The sequence below is a fragment of the Lonchura striata genome, chromosome 12 (genome assembly GCF_050655825.1).
Source record: "Lonchura striata isolate lonStrDom1 chromosome 12, ASM5065582v1, whole genome shotgun sequence".
NCBI lineage: Eukaryota > Metazoa > Chordata > Aves > Passeriformes > Estrildidae > Lonchura > Lonchura striata.
In genome coordinates, this window is record NC_140714.1 from 952,900 (window position 1) to 980,656 (window position 27,757).

General features: G+C 52.9%; 1 protein-coding gene across 2 annotated transcripts in view; it reads right to left on the reverse strand.

Moving 5' to 3' along the window:
• Positions 1-27,757, reverse strand: part of GRM7 (glutamate metabotropic receptor 7) — a 176,952-nt gene that overhangs the window by 96,338 nt on the left and 52,857 nt on the right. For both annotated transcript variants that reach the window (XM_077786198.2, XM_085590242.1), the window contains exon 2: positions 4,768-4,984. In XM_077786198.2, the coding sequence (XP_077642324.1) occupies positions 4,768-4,984 (217 nt within the window). The remainder of the gene's footprint in view (positions 1-4,767; positions 4,985-27,757) is intronic.

The following is a 27,757-nucleotide window of genomic DNA, read 5'->3' on the forward strand; positions in this document are numbered from 1 at the left end:
GGAACCTCCAAAAATGTCTGAGGGACATCTTGAGTTCCAACACAGCAGGAGCCACAAATGGGAACAAATCAAGGTGCTCTGGCTCCTTGATCCAGGCTCAGGTGTCCAAACCTGAGGCTTCAAGTGGCACTCGCTTTTGTCACTGAAACAGGTATGAAAAAAGCCCTCCCAAGGAATAACAGAGAACTTGGCAAAAGGCACATGCAGCAAAAAAGAAAGGCCATTCCTTAAGCAGAGTCCCTGCTATCCAGCAGTGATACACCAGCAGTATAATCTTAATTAGCCAATAAAAGTTTTTAGACAATCTGTCTAGACTTGCTTGTGCCTGGACATAAAATTGGCTTTAAAAGAAATATATAAACAGCAATGAAACATCAATGAGGAGCTGTCAGAAAAAGCTCCCTGCTGCTATACATCTGCACCCTGCTCTTCTTAAACCACGAGCATTTATGCGAAATCCTTCAGGTTTTTAAGCACAAAAGCTGCTGGGTTTGGGCTCGGAGCACTGCAAGCTCGGGTCCCTGGCTGCTGCTGCACAAGTCCAGAGCAGCACAGCCCAACAGCCTGAGGAAGGCAAGCCCTTCTGAACCACCACTGGGAAGCCCTTGTAATTAATAGCAGAGAACAGCCACGTCTGGAGCTCCTGGGCTTGTCCTGCCCGCTCCAAGCAAGCAGGACAGGAGTGGGACCAAAGGGACACCCGAGAGGAGAGAGAAGGGAAAGAGAACCAAGTCACCCGGGGCTCTTCCAGCACCCTCTGGGGGAAGAACCTTTCCCAAAATCCAGCCCAGGCTCCAGGGCAGAGCTCCACACACAAGCACCAGGTGTGTCACACAGCTCGGTGCCTGCGAGAACACCCAGGGGCTCGTGGCAAACACAGGGGAAACCAGGAGAAACTCAAGCCTCTGTTGAGAAATGCTCTGGGGAAATAACTCTGCTTCTGAGGGCAGGAGGGGCTGAAAATCAGTGTTGGGGTTGGAAGGGACCCTGAGCAGTCCCTGCAGGGAGCCGTGTGCGGGGTGGGGCTGGGGGCTGCAGCTTCTGTCCCTGAGCAAACCCAGCTCCTGCAGGCACAGGGCTGGCCCCACCTCGCTCAGGACAGCTGTGGGACAGATGTGGGACAGATGTGGGACTTGGGGACAGCTGTGGGACAGATTTGGGGCTCAGGGACACCTGTGGGACAGCTGTGGGACATGGCACTGAGCAGTTCCAGCAGGGAGAGCTGCCCGAGAGCAAGGAGGTGACACAGGGGCTCTGCTCTCCATGCCAAAGGGGCCTGGAGGCCACTCTGGGCTCAGCCCTGGAGGTGGCTCTCAGCAAGCCCAGCAGGAGCCTCCCCAGCCCTGCAGAGCCCTCCCCAGCCCTGTGCCCAGCCTGCAGCTGGCAGAGAGGGCTGCCAGCATCCCCAGAGCCCTCCCCAGAACCCTCCCCAGCCCTGCAGAGCCCCAGGCTGTCCCCTCTGCCCACCTGCCCTGCAGACACAGCCAGCCCTGAGGCAGCCCTGGCAGGGAGGAGGAGGAGGGACACACATCCTGCAGCGCAGCCCAGCAGTGAGAGAGCAGCAAAGCCCCACTCAGCTGTGAAAATGGGCCATTTGGGGAGAGCAGAACATTAATAAATGCACTCCAGATCCTTCATTTATCTGTTAGGAGGCATTCAAGTGGTCTTTTGCTAACGACTTCAGTATATATATTTCTTACAGATAGCAATTAACCTTCTGGTACAGATTAATCTTTTAAAAAAAATCAAAGATGAATTAATCTTTGAAATTCAAGTATTCAGTAGTTTCATTAATAATCTGAAATTGTCCTTTAGATTTCCCATAATTAGACCATTCCCCTAATTTATTAATCCCACAGACTGCAGAGCATGTTTCAAATCTTCATCTCCTGCCACAATGACATATTCAAACTCGCTTGAAGTGCTCATAATAAAAGTCACTTTGTGAAGAATTATTAACTCAGAGGATCAAGCAAAGTCTTTATGTGCCAAAGCATATTTGAAAACTAAGCAGGGGAAGCGCTGTCTGCCGATCCTCAGATTTCCTAAGATCCCAGCTGATCAGAAACAAGTCTGGATGAAACGCTGCCTTTAAGGTAATTATCCTGCTGCAGACTGGAGCCACAGCCAGGAAATGTGCTGGCACCTGCGGGGCAGACCTTCCTTCTGCCAAGGGAAGGTGGTCCTGAGAGGCCAGAGAGCTCTCTAGGAGCTGCCAACACTGCTCCCTGCGGGGAAATTCACATTTGGGCTGAACTCCCTGCAGCCTGGCCCCCAGCTCTGCCCGCCCAGTGCCAGCTCCAGCCCTTCCCGACCCTGCCAGGGCTGCTGAGTCCCCCTGCCCTGGGCAGCCCCTGCCAGGGCTGGCCAAGTTCTCTAAGGAGTTTTCATTAATCCCCCCTGGGCTCCCCCCGAGCTCCTTCCCCTGCTCCTGCCCCATCCAGCTCCTGGCTCCTGCCAGGGGGGCCGGGGAGCCGTGGGAGCTCCCCAGGGACCAGCAGAGTTTGAGCTCACTGAGGATGAACCCAGAGCCCAAAGCCAGGGGACAAGCCCCAGTCCTCTAGGGAGGGCAGGAGCTGCACCTCCACTCAGCACTGCTCCTCCAAACCTCCACCAGCATCCTCCTGCCTCCCCAGGCTGGGAAACCTCCGGGAACTTGCTGCCAGGTTAAATCCCATCAGAACTTCACCCGAGCTGCAGCTGCGTGGCACAGGGGGCTGAGCACAGCCTGAGAGCGCCAGGAATGGCATTATCTGGTCTGAGGAGGAGCTTAGGCACCATCCCTGTCCTGCCTTCATGCCCAGGCAGGACCCACGTCCATCCCTGCACACACTCTGAGCTGCAGCACGGCTCTGCTGGGGCTCCAGGCTTGCTTCTGCTGCAGGAGCCCGAGTGTCCTGCTGGCTCCATGGACAGCTCATGGAATAAATGTAATTCTGCACGAGGTCCAGAAAACGGGATCCTGTTCTGCAGCCAGAGCCTGTCCTTCACACAGGGAGCACATTTCGGGTAGGAGTTTGCAACAGTGGATATTTGCAAATAAAGTCAATTTTAAATTCCAATGAGCGCTGGCATTTGTCACTTCCTGCTGTATTAAATCCAAACCCATTTGCTTTAATACCACATAAATATGCATTTGTAGGAACAGAAGAATTTATGCAAATGTGGGTTCCTTCAGTGACATCAATATAAGGAAACAATCCTCACTCCCCCTCTCCATGGCCCCATCCTTTCAGCCCAGTAACTTTCCCTGCTGGTTCCCTGGAAGATGCTGCCAGGGGGGATGAGCAGTTTGGGACATTTTGGGACCCTGCAGGCAGAGCTGTGGGAGCAGCCCTGGGCATGGGGAGCCCCGAGCTGCTGCAGGGAGCTCCTGCCTTGCCCAGGTGTGGGAATCCAGAGCTTCCCTCTGGCTGCCCTGGGACCCTGGCAGGGGTCAGAACCCCCCTGGACAGAGCCCCCAGAGACACTGCCTGTGATCTCTGTCCATGGAAAAGAGTTTTCAATCTTACAGGATCAATTACCAGCTCTGAGTGTTTGATATCAGTAATAATTAAGTGTGGCACAGGTGCAAAAGTAAAATTTTAGGATTCTAGATGAGGGGTCCAAAGGGCACAAGATGCAGGAAATTGGGTGTGCCTTGTCCTTTTTCTCCTTCTTCATGCCCTCCATGTCTCACTGTGGTGTTGGCATTTTTCTGTTGGTTCAGGCTGGGGACACACTGTCCAACGTAGGTGACAGATATTGGCACGTTCTTGTAAATCCAGCCCAGGGAGTTTCTGGTATTTAATGTTTGTCACATCCCACTGAGGGCAGAGCCCCACACGCTGCCCTGCAGGACAGAGCTGGGCAGGGCAGCAGAACATGTGAGAGATAAACAGAATAAACAACCTGGAAACCAGCACAGACCAATGATGGCTTCTGCTTTGGCAGCAATGACAGAGACTTTCTACAATCTGGGAATCATTTAAATATCACAAATTCCGTCATCCTGGCACTGAGCTGGGCACTGTGCTGTTTTATCTGGGCAATGCCAGGCAGGTACAGGCTGGGACACCCGAGTTCCCTCTGGGGAGCACAGCAGAGCTGGATTTGTGCTGATGGGTTCCAGCACAGAGCCTCTGGAGCAGCCCTTGCATTTATCACCAGTAACAAATCCATCATCTGCCACTCTTTCCTTCCCAGCACAGGAATCAGCTTCAAACACTCACATTTCCAAACCCTTCTGAATCTGGACTGCAAACCAGCTTGCCAAGGACTCACACCCAAGGTCTGGCACGCCTCACCCCACACAGCAAGCCCCGAGCCTCCAGGGGAAAGGTTCTGAATTGCCTGCACAAAGTGGGCAGGGAAATGCCAAAGCAAAGGACCCAGATCAGGCTGGAGCCCAGAGCTGGCACCAGCAGTGACACCAGCCAGGCTGCAAGCAGCTCACAGCAGAACTGCAGCCTGTGGAGCCAGAAAAGCTCAGCCTTGCCAGATCTGGCTTCTCCCCATGCCAGCACAGGGGAACCTCAGCCAGCGCAGCGGGAGGAGCTCGCTCCAACTCAAGGATTTCTGTTTTCCCCAAAACCACTAAAACCCACTGAGGGGTCCCACTGCCTGAGCCTCCAGAGCAATTCAGGAATGCCAACATCCAGGAGCCATGGCAAAGAACTGCAGCAACTTTAGGATCAAATATCAGCTCTGGAAAATACGATCACAGTTGCACAACACGACACTCACGAGCCCCGCAGCGCTTCTGGAGGGAGGACGGGCGTTGCCTACCTGCCTCTCTGGAAATTTGCATGAAGGACTCGACTCCTTTTTCTCCATAATTCCCTTCAGATGCCAAAGTGGATACATAATTCCATCCCAAAGCTTTCACAATGTCCACCATTGCTTGTGCTTGGAAGGAATCTGGAGGAACCACCCGTGAGAAGAAATCATAGCGCCTGTCATCGCTCAACTCTGGTGCAGTTGAGGCATAACTGATTTGTGGGATCTGTAGAAAAAAACAATTTCTGATAAATACACACATTCACATACTCACGACACTTCTTGCAGCAGCAGCTAAAGCACCTGGCTTCAGCTGAGCTTTGGCTGTGCTGGGTGCAGCTGCAATTCTCACCACGCTGCCCTGAAGGCACGAGGCACAGGAGCAGCCCCTGCGCTGGCATCCAGCCACCCAAATCGAGCTGTGAACAGCTGGAGCCAGCTGTGTGTGTGTGCACAGCCCTCATCCTCCCTGTGAGCAGCCAAACACAGCCCACAGACCCCTTGGACCTCGCTCTGCCCTGCTGTGTGCTGGCAAAGGGAGGTTGGCTCCACTCCTGCCAGCACTGCCTGAAAGCTGGGACAGCCTTCCTCAGCCTCAGGAGGAGGAAGGCTCCAGGCTTAAGGAAAGGAGGTTTAGTTTTTATTCCTTCTGGTGAAGAACAGCGTGAAGGTCGCTGAGCAGGGGCAGCTCTGTCCCCCAGAGCCAGCCTGGGCAGGACTCAGCTCTGTCCCAGCAAAGCAGCCACTGCTTCCCCTTCTCCCAGCAGCGTGGAGGAGCCTGGCAGTGACCCAGAGCAGTGCTGGGGCTGCTCTCCCCTGGATAACAAAGGCAGCTCTGGGCTGACAGGACATTATTCCCCAAGCCCACTGTGCAATTGCTGAGTAACAGTCTGGGGCTGCTCCTGAAGTGAAGGAACCTGCCCTACCTCTCACTGCAGACACCAGGGAGGGGAGAGGAGAGATTTGCAATGCACACAAACACTGTCTGTTTAACCCCTGAGCCCTCAGCCTGAGCACAGGCACCTCCTGCACCCTCAGGTTTGGTCTCTGCATGGCTCTTCATGAGCATTGTCATCCTACAAGCGTTTATCAGCTCTCCTGCCTCCTCAGAAAAACAGGCACTGCCCTGCCCCAGGATCAGCACTGCAGAGGGCTCAGCACCTTCAGCTCCACAGAGAGCAGGGAGAAGGAGAGCAGACGTCCCCAGAATTCACACTATATCTACACAGGTATTTGCAGCCCCCACAGCACAGGAAAAGCAGATACCAGAAGAAAAATCACTGCTGGAGAGCCAAAAGAGTGAACAGAGAAATGAACTTTGCATGGAAGAATTATTAACTACCCCAAGAGCTGCTATTCAACCTAAACAAAGCCAAATTCTCACAGAACCATCCATGTCCAGAGCTGGAAGGGACCCCCAGGACCATCAGTGCAGACAGCCCAGCAATCCCACCCTGCGCCTGCCCTGGAGTTTCCTCCCAGGTGCTGCCCCCTCATCCCTGATGCCTCAGGTTTGGCTTTTCTGTTTTTCACATTCTGTGCTGCTTTAGTGTGTGGGTCTGGGATTTATATCAGGGTATGGTGAGCTCTGTGCACAGAGCAGGGAGACAAAACAATTCCTGCTCCAGCTGGGCACCAAGGACAAATGATCCAAACCTCAGCCCAGGAGCACAAACACCGTGGGCTGGAGAGAGAAAAACAAGCAGGATGGGACTGATGGGCTGGAGCTGGAATGGGACAATGAACTCCAAGGTGCCAATGGAGCAGAACTGATCCCAGGGAGAGCCCTGGGAGCGCTCGTGCATTTTGGGACCATTTTGGTTCATCTTGGGTTCATTTTGTGCCACTTTGGTTCATCTTGGGTTCATTTTGGGACCATTTTGGTTCATTTGGGTGCAGCCCTGGCTGGGCTCTGGTGCTGCCCAAGGTGGATCCATGGAGGAGATCCTTTAATAAATCCCTGCTTTATTCTGTGACTCTGCTCCAGGGCAGCACAAAGCATCACCCCAAGTGCTGCAGGGCACAGAACCTGCTGGGCACCCTGGGCAGCAAACCCAGGGAAATTCCAGTTTGTCCCTGCCCTGCTGCTGCTGCCAGCAGGGCCTGGTGACCTCTGGGGGGACGTGGACTGGTCACCCACAGTGACACACACAGCCAGCCCCAGCAGAGCAGGGCTGCTTTCTGCACTCAGCATAAAGGTGAGGCTGAAATACCAGCTTTTATCTGTGGCAACTTTGTACTCCAGCTTGCCAACAACCACTTTCCCAACTAAAAATCAAAAGGAGCACATTCTGCACTTTTACAGCAACCAAAGCTTCTACAGAATTTGCTGCATTGCTTATATTCCTAAGGAGACCTTTTGGATTTTAAATCTTTTCCTTCTGTTCATCAAATATTAACTACTGCTGGCTGCTTCAATCACTTGGAGCATAAAAAGCAGATATCAGATGTTTTAACAGTGTTTCTAGCAGGATATCTAAAAGCAACATGAAGTTATATACATGTACCAAGTAGAATTTTGCTGCTATTCTGTTTAAACCTGGGGAGGAGAGTCCTTCAGGGGTGTGACAGGGGCTGCAGCCACCAGAATCCCTGCCCAGGTGCCAGAGCTGGTTGCAGACTCTGCTAAAGGCACCTTCTGCTCCTGCCCAGCCACCCGTGCCCGCCAGCAGCATCCCAGTGGCCAAACTGCTGAAAATCAGCCCAAATCCAGCTGCTGCCCACCAGGGCGCTCCTCACGGGCACCTCCAGCTGCTGCCAGCACTGAGGTGCACTTGGAAAGGAAAATGATTGCCCCAGCTCATGGAGAGCCACGGGCAGTGTCCCTGCTCTGTGCTGCTGCCCACGGTGCCACTGTGCAGGGCCGAGGGACACCCACAGAGTGAGATCAGACTGCACTGCTGAGGGTTCTTCACTTACCCACAGAAATATTCCTGCCTCCTCAGCGGTTTATTTTCCTCTCATTTTGGTAAAGTCTGTTCTTTGCCATCAGTTCTAAACTGGAGTTGAAAGAAGCAAGACTCCTCTTCCATCCCGTTTTGCCCATTTTCTGTTCTGACACATCAGAAAGCCCCAGAGCACCACGCTGTGCTTCCCAAAAGGCTGCAGCAGCCTGGCAGGAGGCTGTGCTGAACCCCAGGGACCCCGAGCTCCTGGCCCTGCCTGCAGCAGCTCAGCAGAGCTGCGCTGCAGCTCCTCAGGGACACTGGCAGCAGCTGTGGGACCAGATGTCCCCAGCCCTGGGGCTGCAGGACTGGCACACCACACCCAGGAGCTCCACCCTGCCTTGCCTGGCTGATGTTCTGATTACAGCGAGGGGCAATGATTAATGTGGCAACATTGTCTTAGTCAGTGATTAATTATTGTTAATTTATTTCTAACATTGACCATTATTCTTCATTTGTTTCATCTTCTCCTGCTAATGAAGAGCTGTCTGTGGGCTGCACTTGTTGTCTGCAGTGCTGGGGAGCAGCTGCAGCAGGAGCAGCAGCACGAGCAGAGCAGGAGGAACCTCAGAGCAACCCCCCTGAAGGTGGTCACGGCCCCAGGTTTCCATTTCGGACTCGCTGGGTGTTATTATCCAGCCCAAACCTTCCTTCTCCCCCTGCTCCACTCAGCCTTCCCCACAAAAATGGCAGAAGGTTTGAGGGGCTCTGCGAGGGCTCGTGTCTGGTCCTGAACAGACAGAGCCAGTGCCAGTGCCACAGACAGTGCCAGGGCACACAGCCAGTGCCAGGGCACACACACAGTGCCAGGGCACACACACAGCCAGTGCCAGGGCACACAGCCAGTGCCAGGGCACACAGCAGCCCTCCCTGGGGCTGCAGGACTGCCCCAGCCTGGCTGCCCAAGCCTGGCTGCCCAGCCCCAGAGTCACCCCCAGGCCAAGCGAACACGAACACAAACACAAAAACACAAACACAAAAAACACAAACACGAACACAAACAAACACAAAGACAAACACAAGCAGTTCTTGCTGCAGGGACTGAGCTCAGCCCCTCCCAGGCCCTGGTTACAGATGATGAGGATGCTGCAGCTGAACCCACCTCAGCCAGCCACAGCAGCCAGGGCACTTCAGAAAAGGCAATTAAGATAATGCAGGAGAGCACCTCCTGAGACGTTAATGAGCTCCTACCAGGGCAATATCAAGTTCACAGTTTGCTATGTTTTTACTTTCAATTTCCTCTGAAGTTTTACTGATGTGGTTTCCTGGCAGTAGGGAAACCTCACCCTGCTCTGGCAGAGCCCTGGATCCCAGCACGCCTGGCAGGGCAGTGCCAGGCTACAGACTCTGCAAATCCTGCCAGCTTCACCAAAATCAGCTGCCTGGAGGCTGCAGCCAGCTGCAAAACTCTGCCGTGAGCTGATGGGTGTGTAACAGCCTGGGATCTGTTCAGTTTGGGTTTTATTCTGCTCAGATCTGTTCTGTTCAGGTTTTATTCATGTAGAAATCTATCAGGTTTCTTCCATCCTCAGCACAGCTCCTCTTTGTGCCCCATGCCCATCCCAAACTGCAGAACAAGCAGCTCCAGCACCCTGAGCTGCAGAGAGCTGCTTCCCCTGTCTGGAGCTCAAGTTTCTCAAGTTTCCCCCGGCTGTTTCTCTGGGCAAAACCCCTCCAGACTCTTCTCACTCTCCCCTTGCCTTCTGAACAGCAAGGATTTTTGGGAGGCAGTTCTAAAAGCCCAGACACCCGCGGGAAGCTGTCCCTGCCCTTGGCAGGGGCTTGAACAGACCTTTGAGCCCCCTGGAACCCAAACCATGCTGTGATTCTGAGGAAATTTCACCCAATACACGAAATAAGGTCGGAGCTGGTGAAGATAACAGAAGTTCCTGCTGTTCTCCAGTGGCTGAGCTGGAGCTCAGCATCTCCTCGGGAGCTGCCAGCCCTGGGGCACAGCACAGAGAACATCTCTGCCTCCTGCTCCCCTCCTGCCCAGCCCTGCCCAGGCTGGCAGGAGCCTCCCAAGGAGTCCTGCAGCAGCACCTGCCCTCCCTGTGCCCTGCCAGGTGCTCCGAAAACCAACATTCCTGCAGGTGCTCAGGAAAATAAACACTCCTGCAGGTGCACAGAAAACCAAAATTCCTGCAGGTGAACAGGAAAATAAACACTCCTGCAGGTGCACAGAAAACCAAAATTCCTGCAGTGCTCAGAAAACCAACATTCCTGCAGGTGCACAGAAATCAAACACTCCTGCAGGTGCTCAGAAAACCAACATTCCTGCAGGTGCTCAGGAAAATAAACATTCCTGCAGGTTTCTCTGCAAGGAGCTGGGAGTTGCATTCCCAGTGCCTCAGCTCCAGAGGAGAACAATCCCTGGATGCTGATCCCTCCTCACCTCATCCTCATCGTGCACTCCCAGCTGGTTCTTACAGCCAAGAATCAAATGTTGCCAGTGAGAAAGTCAGGAAGAACAATTAAGAAAGTTTTCATGTAAATCCCTGTCAGGAGCAACAGGAAATATTTCTGAGCAATAGAAGGAACGGCAAGAGAAGAATCCCAGAAATGATGGAGGTACCTGAATTTTGTTATATCTACCGTGGCTCTCTCCAGCAACCCTCCCAGCCATCTCCCACTCCCTGGCCAGTGTGAGGATAAAGCAGCCCTGGGGCTGCCCAGCAACACCGTGACAAATTCCCAGCTCCTCATTCCTGTTGTTGTTCTGGATGGAGCCCATTCCTGAAACAAATGCTTCAAACCCACTCTGGGTTCCTCAAACAACTGCCTTCCTAATTGGACACCTTCTGTTGCATTCATTTCAAACCTGCAAAGAGCCCATTTCCAGGCACACTGATCAAGCCTCATCCCCACAACTGTCATGAAAAGTCACCAAAAGACATCCAGAGTGATGCTGCCAAGCTGGGAGCCTTCTCCATATCTGCAAGGTCTTTCCTGCTTCCTCTCCTAGAGTGAGAAAGTACTCCTGAAAAAAATAATTGTAGCAATTAAGGGACAATAATTACAGCAATTAGTACTGTCCACATGGCTCATGGGAGCACTTCATCAGCCCAGAAAGCAGGAGAAAAGATCATAATCACCCAGGAAAGTGAGATGTGCCCATAAATATGAGATATCCTGTATTTCATCTTGATGACCTGTGCCTGAACCAAGGTCTGCTTGTGCCAGTGATGAGCTTATGGCACAGATTGGTTTTTATAGAAAAACAGGAGGTGATTTCTCAGCTTTTAAATGCTAAAAGAACCTTGGACTTGAAGAACCTGACTTGAAACCAGGAGACCCAAAATTGTAATGAAAATGAGTCACAGCACAAAAATAAACATCCTACCCCTTCTAAAGCTGCAGATGAAGCTGTCCTTGAATAAACAAGGACATCATCCCTGTCTCAACGAGTTCACATCCTGGGGATTAGGACTGAGCCATCTATGCTTTCCTAGGGATGAATTATTTATTAAAATGCTTTACTGTCCACCCCAGTGCCAGCTTGGATGGGGCTGGAGCAGCCTGGGGCAGTGGGAGGTGTCCCTGGCACAGCAGGAATGGCACTGGAGGGGCTTTAAGGTCCCTTCCAACCCAGCCCATGCTGGGAGTCTGTGATTCTCTGCCACTGGCAGAAAGCATCCTTTGCAGTTCATCTCCTTTGAGCTGGGCTTGTGGGTCAATTCAAGGTGTGCCTGGCCCCCAGAAAGGACTCGGTGCCAGCTGTGGAGCAGGCTGTGCCAGCTGTGGAGCAGGCTGTGCCAGGCAGCAGAGCTCCCAGGGCAGCTGGAGGGGCAGAGCGGGCTGCAAGCCCCCGTCCATCGCAGGGGGCTCAGGGATGGGTGAGGCTGGCAGGACTTGAGCTGCTGCCTCTCCCCTGCCCAGGGAGTGTGAGAACCCCAGCCTTGCTCTGGGGTCCCATGTGGTGGGGAAATTCCTCCTCCAACCTCTGCTTCCAAAGGAAAACTGGGCAGGCTCTTGCTGTTCAGTCTCAAGGCAGTTTATTGTTGGTTATCTAAAAGATTTTCTTCTCGGGCTGAGGCTGTTTGCTCACAGCTCAGGCAGAGGCACACACACACCCTGACATCCTCTCTGTCTTCTTCTCTCTCCCCACCAGGGCTGCTGCTATCTTTTATGATATATTACGTATTACATGTTTATAGTTTCCCCCCAATACCTACTACCTATATTACAAAGTGCTTTTCTACTCTAAACCAATCTGAGTGCCAACATCACCAAGAACATGGAGGCAAGGAAAAGGAAGGAGGAAGAACAGGATCAGCTCCCCTGGCTGCGGGGCTGTCTGTCTGTCTGTCTGTCTGTCTGTCTGTCCAGCCCAGCCCTGCCCTGGCTGCACTGCCAGCTGTGAAAAATGCACATTTTATATTGGCTTTTCACCAATAGTGCACTGAGTATTGGGTGTGTGGTGTTACAAAGCTATGCTCTGTTAATTCTCTCAAGTACTGTGTTAAATATGGTTTTAGGTTATAACACAATGTTAAAATAGAAACTCTGCACTGTAAGATTCTTTTTAACCAGCTCAAGAAAGAGATGAGACAATGAAGAAACTTCACACAGAGATAACAGCGACAGGGCACATAAAGAGTTACCCCCTCCTTATCAGAACAAACATCCTTCCACCTCCTCTCCCTCTTTATGGAGCCACCAGGATTAAGGGGAAGAAGTTGACAAAAACCAGAAAAACTCTTAGTTTGCAAGGAATTTATGCACCATCTATGAGATCTATGAATATACAACAATATGCTTTTAAGGTCGTTCCTTTGTTCACAAGGCATGGTTTTGGCAGCTCAGTGCCCAAAAACACCCGGACCTCTGAAATTCTTTGCTTTTTATTGTCTTGTGACTGTCCTAACTCTAATTTTTTATTCTTCTAATTGTATTACTATTTTTATAACCATTTTATTATTATCAAACTTTAAAAAATTCTAAAAACAAATGATTGATATTTTCCACACCAACTGCTCCAGTAACCTGCCAGACCTTGGCAATCACTCTGCTTAGAAACACACCTTGAAAAACACTGAAAGCAGTGTTTGAGTTCCTCCTGACATGGAAAAAGAGTTTTAGATACACACTTGCCTAATTTGTGTGTGCAAATTCCTCTTTGTGAATAAAGCTGTGTTTATGTAATCATGAAGATCCTGAGTGAGCACTTCCCAGAAGTAAAATTAACTGGTATTTATATTACTCCCATTTTAATTTCTCTTGGTTTATCTGCACTGCGTTTCAGTAATATCAGGCAAAACCCTAATTTATAATTGTTAATTACTATTTCTAAGGCCTTGAGCGACAGCCACCCTTCCTGGAGGGGAGGCTCCTGGAGGGCACCAACCCTGCCAGCCCTTGGCATGGCACAGGGCCCTGGGCAGGCAGGACAAGGCACAAGCACCAGGGCCACCCTCCTGACACAGGAGCCACAGGAAACAGCTCCAGGAACAGAGAACCCATCCCCAGGAGGGACATTGATCCCTGCATCAGGGATTATTGATGCTGCAGGCACAGGTATGGCACCTCCCCAGTGAATATTTCCAAGTGAAATATTCAGATTGATATTGAAGGCACAGGTATGACACCTCCCTATTGAATATTTTCAAATTAAATACTCAGCTTGATACTGAAGGCACAGGTATGACCCCTCCCCAGTGAATATTTTCAAATGCAATACTCAGCTGGCTGAGGATTTTGGCTGGCCTGCCCATAAAGCAGCCTGGCAATGAAGCCCTGCTGGGCTGCAGCTCCTGGGGCTGGGCTGGGAGCAGCAGAGCATGCAGTGAACATCCCTCCCAGGAGCCAGCAGCACTGCTGGCCCATCAGAGCAATGCAGCAATGCACAGCTCCTCATCCTCGCCTGCAGCCCGGTGCCTGGGAGCTGCACTGGTCAATGGCAGCTGCCTGCAGGAGAGTGAGATCTCAGCAAAGCCTCACGGGATCCTGGCCATGGGCAGCCAGTTCCTCAAGCCAGTTTGGAGCTGGGCTCATGTGAGGTGATGAGAGCACCTTCAGGGCAGGGGACCCTGCAGCCCTTTCGTGGGGACGGTTTTGGGATCAGACGCTGCAGCCAGGCTGTTTATGCAGCCAGGCTCTGCCCACAAATAACAGCCAGGGATGTTCTGTCACTGGGACCCAGACCCAGCCAGGCTCTGCCCACAGATAACAGCCAGGGATGTTCTGTCACTGGGACCCAGACCCAGCCAGGCTCTGCTCAGCCTCCTGCTGGACTCAAATCCTGCCCACAAATAACAGCCAGGGATGTTCTGTCACTGGGACCCAGACCCAGCCAGGCTCTGCTCAGCCTCCTGCTGGACTCAAATCCTGCCCACAAATAACAGCCAGGGACGTTCTGTCACTGGGACCCAGACCCAGCCAGGCTCTGCTCAGCCTCCTGCCCACAAATAACAGCCAGGGATGTTCTGTCACTGGGACCCAGACCCAGCCAGGCTCTGCCAGCATGGCCCAGCTGCTGTGTGAAGGAGGGAATGAAGTTCAGAAGAGATTTCTGTGTGCCCTGAGGTGGGGCTGGCTCTGCCTCACCCCAGCCTGGGGAAGCACAAGCAGCACCTCCAGCTGACAGAGCAGACAGCAAACCCAGCTCTGCCCAGCAAACCCAGCTCTGCCCAACAAACCCAGCTCTGCCCAGCAAACCCAGCTCTGCCCAGCAAACCCAGCTCTGCCCACCAAACCCAGCTCTGCCCAGCAAATGCTGCAGAAAACAAAAGAACTTGTGCCAAAAAAGCAAAACTGCAGCTGTACTTGCAGCCCACTGCTAAGAGCAGGATTAATGCTGGTCCTACACCCTCAGGGGCTTGGGGATGGAAAGGATGCTGGGCTCCCATTTTGGACGGGCTGCTGTCGGGATTTTCTGGGTCACACATGGAAACTCTTGTCCTTGTGCTGCTCCCTCCCTCCCCGTGTCCTTGACAGGACAAGGGGAATGGCTTTAAGCTGAGAGATGGCAAATTTAGATGGGATATTGGGAAGGAATCCTTCCCTGGCAGGGTGGCAGCCCTGGCACAGGTGCCCAGAGCAGCTGGGGCTGCCCTGGATCCCTGGCAGTGCCCAAGGCCAGGCTGGACACTGGGGCTGAAGCCCCTGGGGCAGTGGCAGGAGTGGCTCTGGGTGGGATTTCAGGTCCCTCCCAACCCAAACCAGTCTGGGGCTCTGTGTCTGTTCTATGCACAATGCAGGAAGAGGAAGGGCTTGTCTGCCTCTGCCATGCCCTGAAAACACCTGCAAGGTCTTCTAGATCCCAAAATATATTCCCATTCCTCTGGAGTTCAGATTTACACCAACCAGGGCATTCTCATGGTTCCTGTCACCATCCAAAGTGCTGAGCAGAGACTCAGGGTCCCCACCCTCACTGCTGGCACTGGTAGCACTGGGTGATTTATTTTCATTTCCTTCCCATGCACCATCCCACATCCCTGCCTGCATTCCCAAAAGCTGAGCAGTGTCTCTGTGAGCAGAGACCATGGATGGACACCAAACACACATTCTGCAGTGACTGGAGTTCCACATCCAAATACGGACTCACCAATCCTAACTCTTTTGAAAATAAATCAGGAGCAGAATATAAACAGAGTGGAGCAGCTTTTATGTTTTATTTATGTGTACACACTGCTCCATTCATCCCAAACAGATAATTGAACCATATATTGTCTATGCATATTTTAAAAGGTTTTTAATCTGCAAGTATAAATCTCATTGATTTTGAAAGTAGCCCGATAAAGACAACACCAGTAATGACTTACTCAGCAGCCAGGCTGGGCCAGAAATTGTTCTTGGTGGCAGAAGAGAGTTCTGTGAAAGCAATCCACAGGCACAGACACAGACCCAGCCCCGTGGAGCCAGACTGCAGTGTGGTACAGGGGAAGCAATCATCCTGCAGGCTGAGGCTTTGGGCTCAGTGAGAGCTGGGGGGGAGCGTGGCTCAACTGCATTTCCAGGAGAGCATCCACACTTGTGTCATGGGAAGGAAGGCTGTGATTTCACTATTTATTCCTGAGCCTTCCATATAGCCAAGTCTGACAGCCAAGGAGGATGAAACCTCTGGCCTCGGTGCCCTGACAGAGTAACACGTCCAAAATCTGGCAATACAGATTTAGCTCCATTAAGTGGTAATTTCTAATTTCAGCCTACAGTTAAACTTTGGGCAGGCAGCTCGACAGCACAATGAGCAAACCCAGGCTCCTGTGAACAACTCCCACTGAATGGTACTGCCAAAGTGGGAGCCTGCTCTCACTGAAACCTCTCAGTGGCCTCATGTTCAGGGAGATGTGATCTCCCCAGCTCCCCCTGCATCCTCTGACACCCCAAGGGAACCAGCTGCACTTCAAGAGGTAAATGACGTTTTAAACAGGGTTTCTGGAGCTCATTTCCCTCCATGTGATATCGGAGGTATTTCTGAATTTAAAAATGTGTCAACTAATAAAAGCCCCCGGGTTTTTAACGTGCTCACACACTGCAGCTGCTGAACGGTTCTGCTGGAGCTTAAACTGCTTTGGATTGGCACTTTGTGAAAAGCCTGAGGCTGGAGGAGAGCTGTGAACGATGAGGAACCTGTGTAAGCTGCTCCTGACCTCCCTGCAGCCCTGGGCAGGCACACCTCAACAGGTTCCTCCTCCTCCTCCTCCCCCAGGTGTCCCCTCACATCGCTCCAGCTGGAGCCGACCAGCCCAGGGCTAGAAAATAAATCCAAATTTAGGAGCAGAGCCACGGACCTGCTCAGCCTGCCCTGCTGGGAGCAGCATCGCTGCCAGTGCCAGGGCTCCGGGAGAGAGACCGAGCCCAGGGGCTGCCAGGGGGCACAGAGCCGCACGGAGAGGTGCCAGCCTGGCACTGCCAGCCCGGGCTGCTCTCCTCGGGCAGGGCAGGACCAGGCACAGTCACTGTCCCTGCTTTGAATTCCTGCTCTACGCTGATTCCAGAGACGTGGCGTGGTCTCACTGATGAAATCTCAGCCATGCACTCTTTATTTTCCCTTTTCTACCTACACAAATCATCTCTCTCTGCATCATGAAACCCAGAACAGCTGACGTCTGACCCCAGCTCAGAAGGCTGAATGATTCTTTATTATAATTATACTATTATACATTAATATACTATTTAAAGGAGATACTAAAACTACAAGCATACATTTTCTAACTACCATAACTAACTAACAACTTGTGACCCTCTCTCAAGCCCAGCCCCAGGTGGGTTGGATTGGCCATCAGCTCAAACAATCCTCACCAGAATCCAACCAAGCCATCACCCCAGGGAAACAATTCTCCAAACACATTCCACATGGGCAAACAAGGAGCAGAAATAGAAATTGTTTTCTCTTTCTTCCCTCCGTGCTGCTCCATGAAAAAATCCTGAGCTAGAGCAATGTGCCTGGCACACCTCCCCAGCCCGTTCCCTGCCCGGACTCCCCTGGAGCAGCAGCAGCATTTGGGGCTCAGGGAGGACAGATTGTCCCATCCCAAGGACACCAGCTCTCCTCTGGCTCCCAGGCGCTCCGGATCCCTTCAGAGTGTGCAGGAGGCACGGCTGGCCCAGGACACCGAGGGATTATATTTAGCCTGCCTTTGATTTCATGTTTTCTTTAATCCAAAATAAACATTAGCACAAGGAAAAGGGCCTGGTGTGTCCTCTGAGCACCAGGAACAGAACAAGGTCCTTCAGGACGCACGCCGGGTACAAAGCAGAGCGAGGAACTGCACCGAGGGCAGCTGTGAGCGGGAATGGATTGTAATTATGGCAGAAATCTGCATTTGACATTTCTCCCACTACATATCCAAGAGTTATAGGCTATAATGAAGTTCCACTGACTATCCATACCTTTTATTCCCTTATATTTCATCTCTGGCCTTTCACAAAGTGCATCATCACCATGTAATTCTACAGATATCTAAATATTTCTGTGTTATTACAGGAAAAACCACGAGGCAATCACACTTTTACCTTTACTGGATTTCTTCACCTCAACATTGAGCTTGCCAGCTAAATAATTACATTTCTTCTTATCTAACTTGTGGGAAAACAAATTTAATAACAGAAATACAGTCAGAAAGACGAATACTTAGGGGAGAATAATTTTCAGACTTGAACTTCACAAGCTCAGGAGATTATTCTGGACACTGGATAATTACTCTGCATGTCTTTATCGCAAAAGTGCCCGGACATTCTAATTAATCCAAATTACTTTCTAAGGGCCATGTTATTAGACTCATGCAGGAACAGCCAGATATAGAAATATTTTTATTTTTTTAAAGGTCTCTAACGGCTCAGTCTTGCAGCACCCTGATGGAAAGCGGAGCAGAGCAGCTCCTTCCCCTGCCTGGAGCCAGCAGAGGAGCCCCAGGAATCCTGAGGAGCAGGAAAGTGCAGGGAAAGGAAAGTGCAGGGAAAGGAAAGTGCAGGGAAAGGAAAGTGCAGGAAAAGTAAAGTGCAGGGAAGCTGCCCAGCCTGATCAGGCTCTTCCTTAAAAATAAACATCAGTTTCCATTTCATCAACAGCAGCGACCCCAGCCCACAGCCTGTGTCCATGATAAAACTGATCCTAAACCAAATAAAACTGATCCTAAAGCACCCCAGCAAACAAAACTGATCCGAAACCAAACAAAGCTGATCCGAAACCAAACAAAACTGATCCTAAACCAAACAAAACTGATCCTAAACCAAACAAAACTGATCCTAAAGCAACAAACAAAACTGATCCTAAAGCAAACAAAACTGATCTGAAACCAAAGAAAACTGATCCTAAACCAAACAAAACTGATCCTAAACCACCCCAGCAAACAGAACTGATCCTAAACCACACCAATAGAACTGATCCTAAAGCACACCAACAGCCACTTCCACTGACCAAAGCAACCCTTCCCATCTGCACCTGCCTTATTCTTACTTTTGCAATGTTATTTCATCATGAACTCCATTTCCAGTCATTAAAAAGGTTCACAACTCTCCAGCGAGTGTCCTTTGGAAGCTCCTCGTGTCAGATTTGGTGTGAAGGGCTGTCAGGGTTCAGTCACTGGGACACTCAAGTACCTTCATCAGAGGAAGCACCTGGGCCTGGAGACACCTCGGGCAAAGCAGGTGTGGTTTGTTTTCTCTCCTGGGAGCAGAACTGTCAGAGAAACCCTGAGCTGTTACAGCTGCCACGGTGCACAGAGCTGGCCTCACTGAAATCAAAGAGTACAAAATAAAGAGCAAACAAAGCCACACGCACTCCGATGCTAAAGCACGTTCAAACCAATCTGGATGGTTTCTCCCTGCAAGTCCGTCAGCAGAAAAAAAATAAAATATCCAGGCACTCTGGAAATGTGAATGGTACCTGCAGGAGCCTCCCACCAAAATTTGGAACAGGATTCGGGCTGTGTGGCACTGGGTGCCCAGGCAGCAGCTCCAGCTGGGCACGAGCTCCGAGACCCCCGAGTAAGGGGCTCCAGGGCAGCCCTGGTGACTCCTGTCACACACAGAAAAGGTTTGCCAAGGGAAGGGCCTTACAAAGCCAGGCCTGGCTCTGCTGAATTACCTACAGGCTGCTAGTTCCATAAGGAAAACGAGTAAAAACCAGCTAACATCACCGATTATTCTTGTAGAGAAAATCGGTCTGCACCTGCAAAACCAAGAAATCTGCTCCATAAGAATCAGTGAAGAAAAGATATGAACATGTCTGGAGAGAGAAAACTTGGTAAGGCATAATCAAGAGCCCTTACCCAGCAAGGAGCTGAGCTCCACTGCACTGCTGAGCAGTTAGCTTTAACACAGAGCCTTCTTTATTTCCCAGCAATATGAACTATGGGAATAAAAATTGGCTTTTCTGCATGAAAAAAACGAGTGCCCAGGATTTCCCTGCCCTTCCTGCCCATGCCTGTCTTGGTGCCCAGGATTTCCCTGCCCTTCCTGCCCATGCCTGTCTTGGTGCCCAGGATTTCCCTGTCTGTGCCTGTCCTGGTGCCCAGGATTTCCCTGTCCGTGCCCATTTCCATGCCCAGGATTTCCCTGCCCGTGCCCATTTCCGTGCCCAGGATTTCCCTGGCAGCTCCGTGCAGCTCTCAGCTGGTCCATGCCCAGGCCAGGGGAGCTCAGGAGGATGAAAGCCATCTCTGTGGGGCTGAAGAGGAAAGGCACAGGAGCCATTTCTGGACAGCAGGGAGCATTTGAAGATCCCTGCTGCTCTGGGAGGGCTCAGAATTCCCAGGGGCTGATCCTGCAAGGTGCTGAACCAGCTGCTCGCCCTCGGAGAGGGCAGGGGTGAGGTGCTGTGTTCTCCTGAGGGACAGAAACGTGTGTGGAGCATCCCAGGCTCAGCTGGTGCTGCCTGCCCCGGGCCCCGGAGCTGCTCACAGCTGGGAGAGCTGGGCACGCAAAGAGCAGGCGATGGACGGCCCCAAACCCTCCTGCAGCTGGATTTATCCATCACCTCAACCCCTCCTGCAGCTGGATTTATCCATCGCCTGAAAACCCTCCTGCATCTGGATTTATCCATTGCCTCAATCCCTCCTGCATCTGGATTTATCCATCGCCTCAAACCCTCCTGCATCTGGATTTATCCACCGCCTGCAAACCCTCCTGCATCTGGATTTATCCACCGCCTGCAAACCCTCCTGCATCTGGATTTATCCATCGCCTGAAACCCTCCTGCAGCTGGATTTATCCATCGCCTCAACCCCTCCTGCATCTGGATTTATCCATCGCCTCAACCCCTCCTGCATCTGGATTTATCCATCGCCTGAAACCCTCCTGCAGCTGGATTTATCCATCACCTCAACCCCTCCTGCAGCTGGATTTATCCACCGCCTGCAAACCCTCCTGCATCTGGATTTATCCATCGCCTCAATCCCTCCTGCATTTGGATTTATCCATCACCTGAAACCCTCCTGCATCTGGATTTATCCATCACCTGAAACCCTCCTGCAGCTGGATTTATCCATCGCCTCAACCCCTCCTGCATCTGGATTTATCCATCACCTGAAACCCTCCTGCATCTGGATTTATCCATCGCCTGCAAACCCTCCTGCAGCTGGATTTATCACATCAGGGTGAGCACCACGGAGAGCACCTCATGGTTATTCATGCGCGGTTTAGACCCTAAATCACCGCGCTTTTTCCCTTTTCTTTCTTTTTACTTCTCACTGAATAGCTAGTCCTGAAAGGAAGTTTATGCGGAGTGCCGGGTGTCAGCTCATTCTGAACAACTGACTATAACAGGTCCTCATCAGCTCTCCCAAAAAACGGAGCAGCCGGAGGGGCAGGGAACGGCTGGGATGGGGAAATGGGGAATGGAGATGGGGACTGGGGATGGGGGAATGGGGATGGGGATTGGGGATGGGGATGGGGGAACGGGGATGGGGGAACTGGGATTGGGGGATGGGGGAACGGGGATGGGGGAACTGGGATTGGGGATGTCCCCCATCAGTCCCGGACCAGCAGGGCTATCCCAGCACGTCGGGAACCAGCCAAGTTCCAACACCCCGGAGCCGCTGCAGGGCTGGAGCTCCCTGCAAGAACAGCTGGACCTTCCAGCCCCGAGGACAGGAACGGGAGAAGGGGGATGGAGGATGGGGCTTTACTCTGCACTTGGAAATAGGCGGAGGATCCAAACGCCCTGTGAGCTTTCCCAGGCGAGCCGGGGCTGTCTCATTTCCCTGCCCTCAGCCAGAACCAGCCCCGGGTGACGAAGGAGCCCCAGACATTCCTCCAAAGGCGCCTGCGCCTCCTGCTCCCGCACAGGAGCGCTCCGCGGGGATGCTGCGGTGCTCGGGACCGCCACCGCTCTCAGCAGCGCCTGCCGCATCCCCGCTGCCAGCCGAGAAACGCGCCCCGCGGTTATCTCCTTCTCCTTCTCGGCATCTCCTCTCTGCTCCCTCCCCTCCGGTCATTTATTCCTCTGGAGGGCGAGGGCGGCGCAAAGGAACAAGCCCCTGTGCATCCTGCATCACGACCTGGCTGCTAATTCCTGCAGCGGCAGCCGTGCCCTGCCGGGCCGGGAGGATGGAGCTGCCAGCCGTGCCAGCCGTGCCAGCCGTGCCAGCCCCGCAGCACGGGAGAGCGTTGCTGACACGCCGCGTTCTGGCACCGCAAGCAGCCGACGGGAAAATGAGCATTGTAAAACGGCAACCTCATTTGGACAAGCACGCTGCGAATCCATCTCATTTGTACCCGAGGCGTGAGATGGTCCCAGCCCGCTGCCTCCAGCCCCGAGCGCTTCAGCCCGGGGCTGTCCCAGCCTCCGAGTGCTGCTGCCAGGGCTGGCACGGCTGGGCACCGGCTGTGCCAGTGAGGGCCAGCAGCTCTGCCACCCCCTGGGCTCCAAACCTTCACCAATGCCCCAAAAATCCTCACCCAGCTGCTCCAAACCTTCACTAATCCCCAAACACCCTCACTCAGCTGTTCCAAACCTTCACCAACCCCCAAAAATCCTCCCCCAGCTGCTCCCAGGGCTCTTCTGGAGCTGCCCAAGGCCTCTGAGCCTCCTCCGTATCACAGCACTGTGGTGCTGTCACTGTCACTGCTGCAGGCACTGCCTGGGGAGCAGTGGCACCTGCGGGCACAGGCAGGACACCCCTGGAATGGCACAGGCAGGACACCCCCAGAGTGGCACAGGCAGGACACCCCCGGAGTGGCACAGGTGCCAGCACACCCCCGGAGTGGCACAGGCAGGACACCCCTGGAGTGGCACAGGTGCCAGCACACCCCCGGAGTGGCACAGCTGGCAGGGTCCCTGCCCCACTCCCACTCGGGGACCCACGTGCAGCCACGTCACCTGTGGGGTTTGGCTTCCTGCAGGTTTTTCCAGAGGCAGGAACACCAGAAGATTCCAACATCCATTCTGACAGCCTGGGGATCACGTCTGAACACAGCAAGCTGACAGGGAAACTCGAGAACAGAAATCCTTTGTGTGCCACACTGTCCCAGACGTGCAGGAGGTTTTCATCTCTCGGGTGCTTACAGCAGCTCCATCACCATGGCATCACGGAGCTCTCAACTCCCTAAAAACACAACTAACAGCATTCCCTCATTGCTTCTTCCTTGCAAGCTTCCCAGAGAAACGCCGGGATCACTTATGGCTTTATTTTATTTATTCCTTTGTTTGTGAAAGAGGCTGAGCGCAGCACCTCGCTTCCCTTCCTGCCAAGGAAAGGGAAGAAAAAGGAGGGGGGTGCAAAGGAATTGAAAAGGATTTTCTGTGCTGGTGCAGGGGCCCAGCAGCTGGGGGTGCTCAGACACACATCCTGGGGGTGCTCAGACACACATCCCAGGGGTGCTCCCACACACATCCTGGGGATGCTCACACATCCTGGGGGTGCTCCCACACACATCCTGGGGGTGCTCCCACACACATCCCGGGGGTGCTCCCACATCCCTGCCCAGCTCCAGGCTGCAGCAGGAGGGATGGGAGAGGGGGAGATGAGAGGAAGGAGCGCTGTGCAATGGAGACAGTCCTGCAGAGAGCCTGGATCCATTAATTAGTGCAGACAGCCCGGCTCGGGAGCAGCCACTGCAGAGCTGCTGCATTTCCTCCTCACCTGCACACGGGCACAGCCAGGCTGGCACAGCCCTGCCCGGGGCTCTGCTGGCACAGGGATCCCAGCCACAGGGATGGCAAATCCATCCTGGCACGGCTCAGCACCAAGGGGACACCGAATGGTCTTTAGGTGCCCTTCCTTCCCCCTCCACCACCTTCCGTGCTCCCCAGGTCAGAGAAACAGGTCGGGGTGCTGGGAATTCTCTGTTTGCTCTTTCACCACCCCTCCCAACATCTTTTTGTCTAAGGAGACAGCAAGAGCCCTGCAGATCTCTTGGCAAGCTCCTCTCCGTCCCTGCTCCTCCTGCAGGGGTCCCTGACACAAGGCCAGCCCTGAGGTGACACTTTGGAGCTGGGCTGGGGACAGCAGGGCCTGGGGGACAGCCCAGCTCCAGCCCAGGGGCTCAGGGAACTCTGCAGGCTCTCGGAGCCCTCTGAACACACCAGGCCTGCTGCACAAACGTGGCCCCAAATCCTCTGGGCCAGAGCTCCACTACGTAAATCAGGTGAACATGGTGGGCAGAAATGCTGGTGTCTGACCCCAGCTCAGAAGGCTGAATGATTTCTTTAACAGAACTATCCTATAATACACTAATGTACTATTTGAAGGAGATAAACTATACACCTACTTGTTCTAACTCCCATATCTGACTCCTCACAACTCGTGCCCCTCTCGGAGTCCAGCCCCAGGTGGGTTGGATTGGCCACCAGCTCAAACAATCCTCACCAGAATCCAACCAAGCATCACCCCAGGGAAACAATTCTCCAAACACATTCCACATGGGAAAACAAGGAGCAGAAATAGAAATTGTTTTCTCTTTCTTTCCTCTGTGCTGTTCTATGAAAAGTCCTGAGAGAGGGAAGCATGAGCCTGGCACACTCCACACCAGCAGCTCCATTGCAAACCCAGCAGGACAAAGCAGGGACACCCCGAGGCAGGGACAGCTGCCCCCCTCTGCTGTCCCCAGACTGATGGCACCACCCCCCCGTGCTCATTGTACAGCTCCCAATGAGAAGGGGAAAACAAAAAGTCCCAGCAAAGCTCCTAAAATCAGGCAGGAAGGTCCCAGTGGTGCCCGGCAGGACTGGGGGAACGAGAAGTGCCAAGTCCCAAATCTGGGCCAGCACGGGGGAGCATCCCCAGCACAGCCCTGGCACCAGGAACCGACTGCAGCCTGCCCAGCTCACTGCCCAGCTCACTGACTCTGCCCAGCTCACTGCCCCTGCCCAGCTCACTGCCCAGCTCACTGCCCAGCTCACTGCCCAGCTCACTGCCCAGCTCACTGCCCCTGCCCAGCTCACTGCCCAGCTCACTGCCCAGCTCACTGCCCAGCTCACTGCCCAGCTCACTGCCCCTGCCCAGCCCCTCGGGGCTGCCCAAACTCAGCTGGGGCTGGCACAGCCCAGCAGTCCCTCCTGGGATGGGCACAGCCCCAGCAGAGCCCCAGCATCCCCAGCCCAACCACGGCCACCCCGAGCACGTTTAACCCTGAGATCCATCCCAGCCATTCTGCCACATCACCGAGCAGGGAGAGACACTAATTAGCAGGGAGCTGTTGCAGGGATGCATGAATATTAATGCCACCGTCCAAACTAATTTCCCCAATTACTGCTGGTACAGCAGCTCCATTACAATCCATAAACCCGGAGTGATATGAAGATCTCCCTAATAAGGGAGTGAGAACAACTGCTGGAGAGCTCTGCCACGCCTCAGCTGACACTAACAAGGTTAATTTTTCCCCTCTAGAAAATCACAGAAATCTGTAAATATTTTAAGAATAAAATCAGCCTTTCCCTCCTGGTATAAATGTTCTGCTGTAAAATCCACAGGGAGTTTCCTTCAGCACAGCCCGAGCTCAGGGAAGTTTGTGGCCTCCTCAACTCCCAAGTGTGGAGCACTGAACACTGAGAGACAGAAAGATCCATTAAACCAATGAGCTGGCTCCTGCTTTGGATCTTTATTCCAGATTTCACATTGATGCTCCCCTCTGAAGTGTCTGTGCTCAGGAACTCATCAGTCTGTGACATGGCTGAATGATTATATGACATGTTAGAGCTTAAATGCACTTTTATTATGCATAAAGCATTACATTTTGGTATTTATTTCCTTTTGCAATGCTTTTTTACCCCTCTGCAAACACAGCCAATACTTGGAAATGATAAAGCTAAAAACTCTGCAATGACAAAGAAATGAAACCTTTTCCTGAGGAAAAAGAGCCATACATACATTACAGTACATGACTGAGTTACAGTGACTCAGAGGAGGGTAAAGCAGCAGCTCTGCCCCTGAAGATGAGGAAGATGAGCAGTGCTGGGTTTGCACCATGCCTGAATTACCCAGGACCTGCAGATCCATGAACTGATCACATCCAGAGCCTGGGAGACGTCCCCAGTGCCCCCACCCAGTCACAGCAGCAAGAACTGAACCCCCAGCCAAGAGAACCAGTGCAGGGATGGTTGTGGAGATAATTCCCAGTTCCCACTGACCACAGCCCAAATTCCAGCTGGACCACGAGCTCTGCAGGCCCTCACACCAACCCTCCCACAGAGGCAGAGACTCCTCTTCCTTCCTGACCGAAAGGGAAAGATGGGAGCAGCGGGCAGGACGAGGCAGCAGCACTTTCTAGTAGTGAAATCCCAGAATCCCAGAATATTTGGGGTTGCAAGGGACCACCCAGTCCAGCCCCTGCCCAGGCAGGGTCACCTGCAGCAGGGACACCTGCAGCAGTGACACAGGGACATCTCCAGGTGGGCTTGGGATGTCCCCAGAGACACTCCAGGACTCCCTGGGCAGCTGCTCGGGGCTCTGCCCCTCCATGGAGAGCAGCTCCTCCTCTGCTGAGCTGGAACTCGCTCTGGTTTGGTTTCCAGTCCAATGCCTGCTCAAAACCAGCTTGAGTGATGCCCCAGGCCTGGCCTCAGTCCTGCCCCCAGAGCTGACTGAGCACTGAGCCCTGCACTAACCCCGGGGGCTCGCAGAGATCTTTTACCCTCCAGGGAAACAGCAGCACAGCCTAATAAACACACAGGGGTGAAGCACAGGTTTGTTTTCCTGCTGCTCACAATATACAGAAGTAGGGAAAACCCAAGCTAAGCAAAAAGCCCTCTGGTGATGACCAGTGACAGAGGAAGGTGTTAAAAACCACGTTCAAAATGCTGTGCTGGCGCAGATGCAGAGCTCAGGAAATGCTACAGGATTTGACACCATCTCCAGCTTTGAACACCGGAGCAGCCTGCAAACTCAGGAGCACAGGAGAGGTTTTTAATCTGCTTCCACCTGCTGGTCAGACCATCCCCAGCCCACCTGGGATCAGCAGTGCAGGTGAGCCCAGCCCGGGGGCGAGCAGGGCTGGCCGGGCTCCGGGCTCTGTGGCACTCCCAGGGCAGCACCGTGGGACAGGAGCAGCTCCTGGCTAGGGAGGAGCAGCCCCATGCCAGGCTTCCAGCAAGGGTCTGAATGAGGACACGTTTCTGCCTTTGCTGCTGCTGCTGAGGAGTCCCTGCCGAAGTGCTGGACACTGAATTACACATCACTGTGCTGTGTTACACATTACTGTGCTGTGTTACACATTATTGTACTGAATTACACATTACTGTGCTGTGTTACACATTATTGTACTGAATTACACATTACTGTGCTGTGTTACACATTACTGTACTGTGTTACACATTACTGTGCTGTGTTACACATCACTGTACTGTGTTACGCCCTTACTGTACTGTGTTACACATTATTACTCTAAATTACACATTACTGTGCTGTGTTACACATCACTGTACTGTGTTACACATTACACATTACTATTCTGAATTACACATTACTGTGCTGTGTTACACATTACACATTACTGTACTGTTACACATTACACATTACTGTACTGTTACACATTACTGAGTTACACATGACATAAACAGAGAGTAAACCTGAAACGCAGCCTCGTGACAGCACCCTCGTTTCTGTGCTAACACCAACCAAGAAGCGTTTAACAAAAAACAGTTTTGGGGTGAAAAGCAGTGCCCCTGTACTTCAGAAGATGTACATTTCCAGAAGGAACGCTGACTGAAAACTGGAAGAGACTGGTGGTAATTGCTCCTTGAGATAATTGCTGTTAATGTTGCTCCTGCAGGACGAACACGGAGTCAGAGCCCGCTGCTGTTGATGTGCACTCAGTCCCTCTGTCAGCTGTGCAGCCACGGCTCCCGTGCAGCACCACGCAGGAAAGGACACGGGTGGCTTGCACAGACACAGAAATCCTCCTGCCACCCTCCAGCACGGGACCCCTGCACCTTCTCCCCAGGAATTACAGGCAGGGCTGGCAGCAGACACAGCCCAGCGGGAGCAGCGGGAAACGCTGCAGGGAGGCTCCCCAAACCGCCTCAGCCTGTGCCACGGATGGTCACACTGGACATGAGGAGAACATCCCTCCCAAAAGGCTGGTCGAGCCCTGGCACGGCTGCCCAGGGAAGGGGTGGAACCACCCTCCCTGCAAGAGCTCAGAACCCACGAGGATGTGGCACCTGGGGACAT